This window comes from Octopus bimaculoides, chromosome 18, assembly GCF_001194135.2.
Source record: "Octopus bimaculoides isolate UCB-OBI-ISO-001 chromosome 18, ASM119413v2, whole genome shotgun sequence".
Taxonomy (NCBI): domain Eukaryota; kingdom Metazoa; phylum Mollusca; class Cephalopoda; order Octopoda; family Octopodidae; genus Octopus; species Octopus bimaculoides.
In genome coordinates, this window is record NC_068998.1 from 11598027 (window position 1) to 11600033 (window position 2007).

Sequence of the window (2007 nt, forward strand, 5' to 3'; positions counted from 1 at the left end):
TGTGGGGGGTTATTAGGAAGTGGAGACAGCATGGCTAAATGGTTAAGAAGTTTACTTCGTAATCATGAGGTCTGGAGTTCAGTCCCCCGATGTGACATCTTGGGCAAGTTTCTTTTACCAAAGCCACAGGACAATTGGATTGGCAGGAAACTATCTTATGGACTGAATGGTTGTGTGTGTTTGAGTGTGCTTGTGTTTGTGTGTGTGTGTATGTAAGTATATGTTTGTGTGTAGCCTTGCCTTGATGTCATGTGATGGTTATTGATGAGCATCACTGTCATGCAAGCAATGTTGTTTGTTTCCAGTCTTCAATGTAAAACATGTCTGGCCATGAGGTAAATACTGCCTTGCTTGGAAACAGCAGAGGTTTGGTGACAGGAAGGGCACCCAGCTGTAGTAAATGTGTTTCAGTGAATTCTGCCCGACCCATGCAAGCATGGAAAAGTGAACCTTAAACAATGATGATGATGATGGCGATGGTTTCCCTTTCAAAGTTGGGAGAGGCTCTCTAAAGGTGACTGTCTATGTTGGCCAATTTTTCACCTGCCTGTCAATCAGTCCACCAATGTCATCAGTAAATCTTGGATTTGTTACGTTTCTCCCTTCTGTACTGACATAATCTGCAAGATATTAAGGCAGAGGAAATCGTCTTGATGGACTTCTATGGTGATATGGAACCGCCCTCCAAGGACATTTTGTATAAGCACTGCACTGGTTGCCGTCGCATGAAGCTCCGGGACATTATGAGTCAGATTATGCTCTACATTGAGGTTTTCAGGGTGGCCCATGAAGCATCATGGGACTTCAGCATCATAGGCATTTCGTATTTGAACCACATCACATAGGAAGGGCGGTTCTGAAAGGGGTCTCAGGAAGTAGCATCCCTGCTTTCCTGAGCTAATTTTCTACCATATTTCTTAAAAATTGTGGTAGAGGCCTTTGGTCTTGGGACCACTCATGTCTAGAAACTGAGGTTGGGGGTAAGCATGGGCATGCTCCCTGTTTATTATCATCATTATTATTATTATTATTATTATTATTATTATTAAGCGAAAAATAACTTAGGAATGAGAACCTAGGTTCGAAATTTCCTCAAGACACCTGATGAAGGCGAAACATGTTAACAACCAACATTTTGAGGACATATATCCATCAAATGTAAGTAATGTAAATAATTTAAATCATGTACATAATTATTCATCTCTTAAGTATAGAACGGTAGTGATAATGTCGACGATGGTGACGATGATGAACTGTAAAATTTTTGCCTTTTATTTTTTAACAGAAACTCAAAGCCCAAATAACTCAGGCCTTGCGAAGCTTCCGTTCTCTGTGTCGATATGGCTTGACTGGCACTGCACTGCAAAATGACATGATGGAGCTTTGGTCCATAATAGACTGGTATTTCAATATATTTCTTTCGTATAAAAACCTTTTGAGTAAACATCAACAACACTACATAGGAAGAGTTTCTGTTTTTTCTGTTTGCTGGAATCATTTGTCTTTTATCTGGTCCTGAGCAAAATTATGATATGTCTTTTTGATTGTTTTGCATTCATATATAAGTATGGGGTTTGAGATGTTTCGGTTCTGCTGTTTTGTCGCCGTTCATTTGTCGTCGCTGATTTGATGACATCAGACATTTTAATGTTTCTCTTGTTCTTTCCTCTCTCCCAACACTCTGCCACTCCTTACACTCCACTCCAAGTCCTCTCTGCCACTCTCCCTCCCTCTCTCCCTCCGCCTCTCTCTCTCCTCTGCCTTTTCGTCCCCTCTCCTCTCCCCTTCCCTCCCCCTCTCTGCAAGGAGAGGGAAAGTGTTTATGTCTATTATGTTCATTAATTGTAATGTCCTTCTCTCTCTCTCTCTCTCTCTCTCTCTCTGTATCTCTCTCTCTCTGTATCTCTCTCTCTGTATCTCTCTCTCTCTGTCATTCTGTCTCTTTGTCTCTTTCTTTCTCTCTCTCTCTCTCTCTCTCTCTCTCTCTCTCTCTCTGTATATATATAT

At 41.3% G+C, this 2007-nt stretch overlaps 1 protein-coding gene across 1 annotated transcript in view; it reads left to right on the forward strand.

Moving 5' to 3' along the window:
• Positions 1-2007, forward strand: part of LOC106880798 (DNA excision repair protein ERCC-6-like 2) — a 29851-nt gene that overhangs the window by 9841 nt on the left and 18003 nt on the right. The window contains 1 exon segment of the mRNA XM_014930915.2: positions 1286-1401. Coding sequence (XP_014786401.1) covers positions 1286-1401 — 116 coding nt within the window.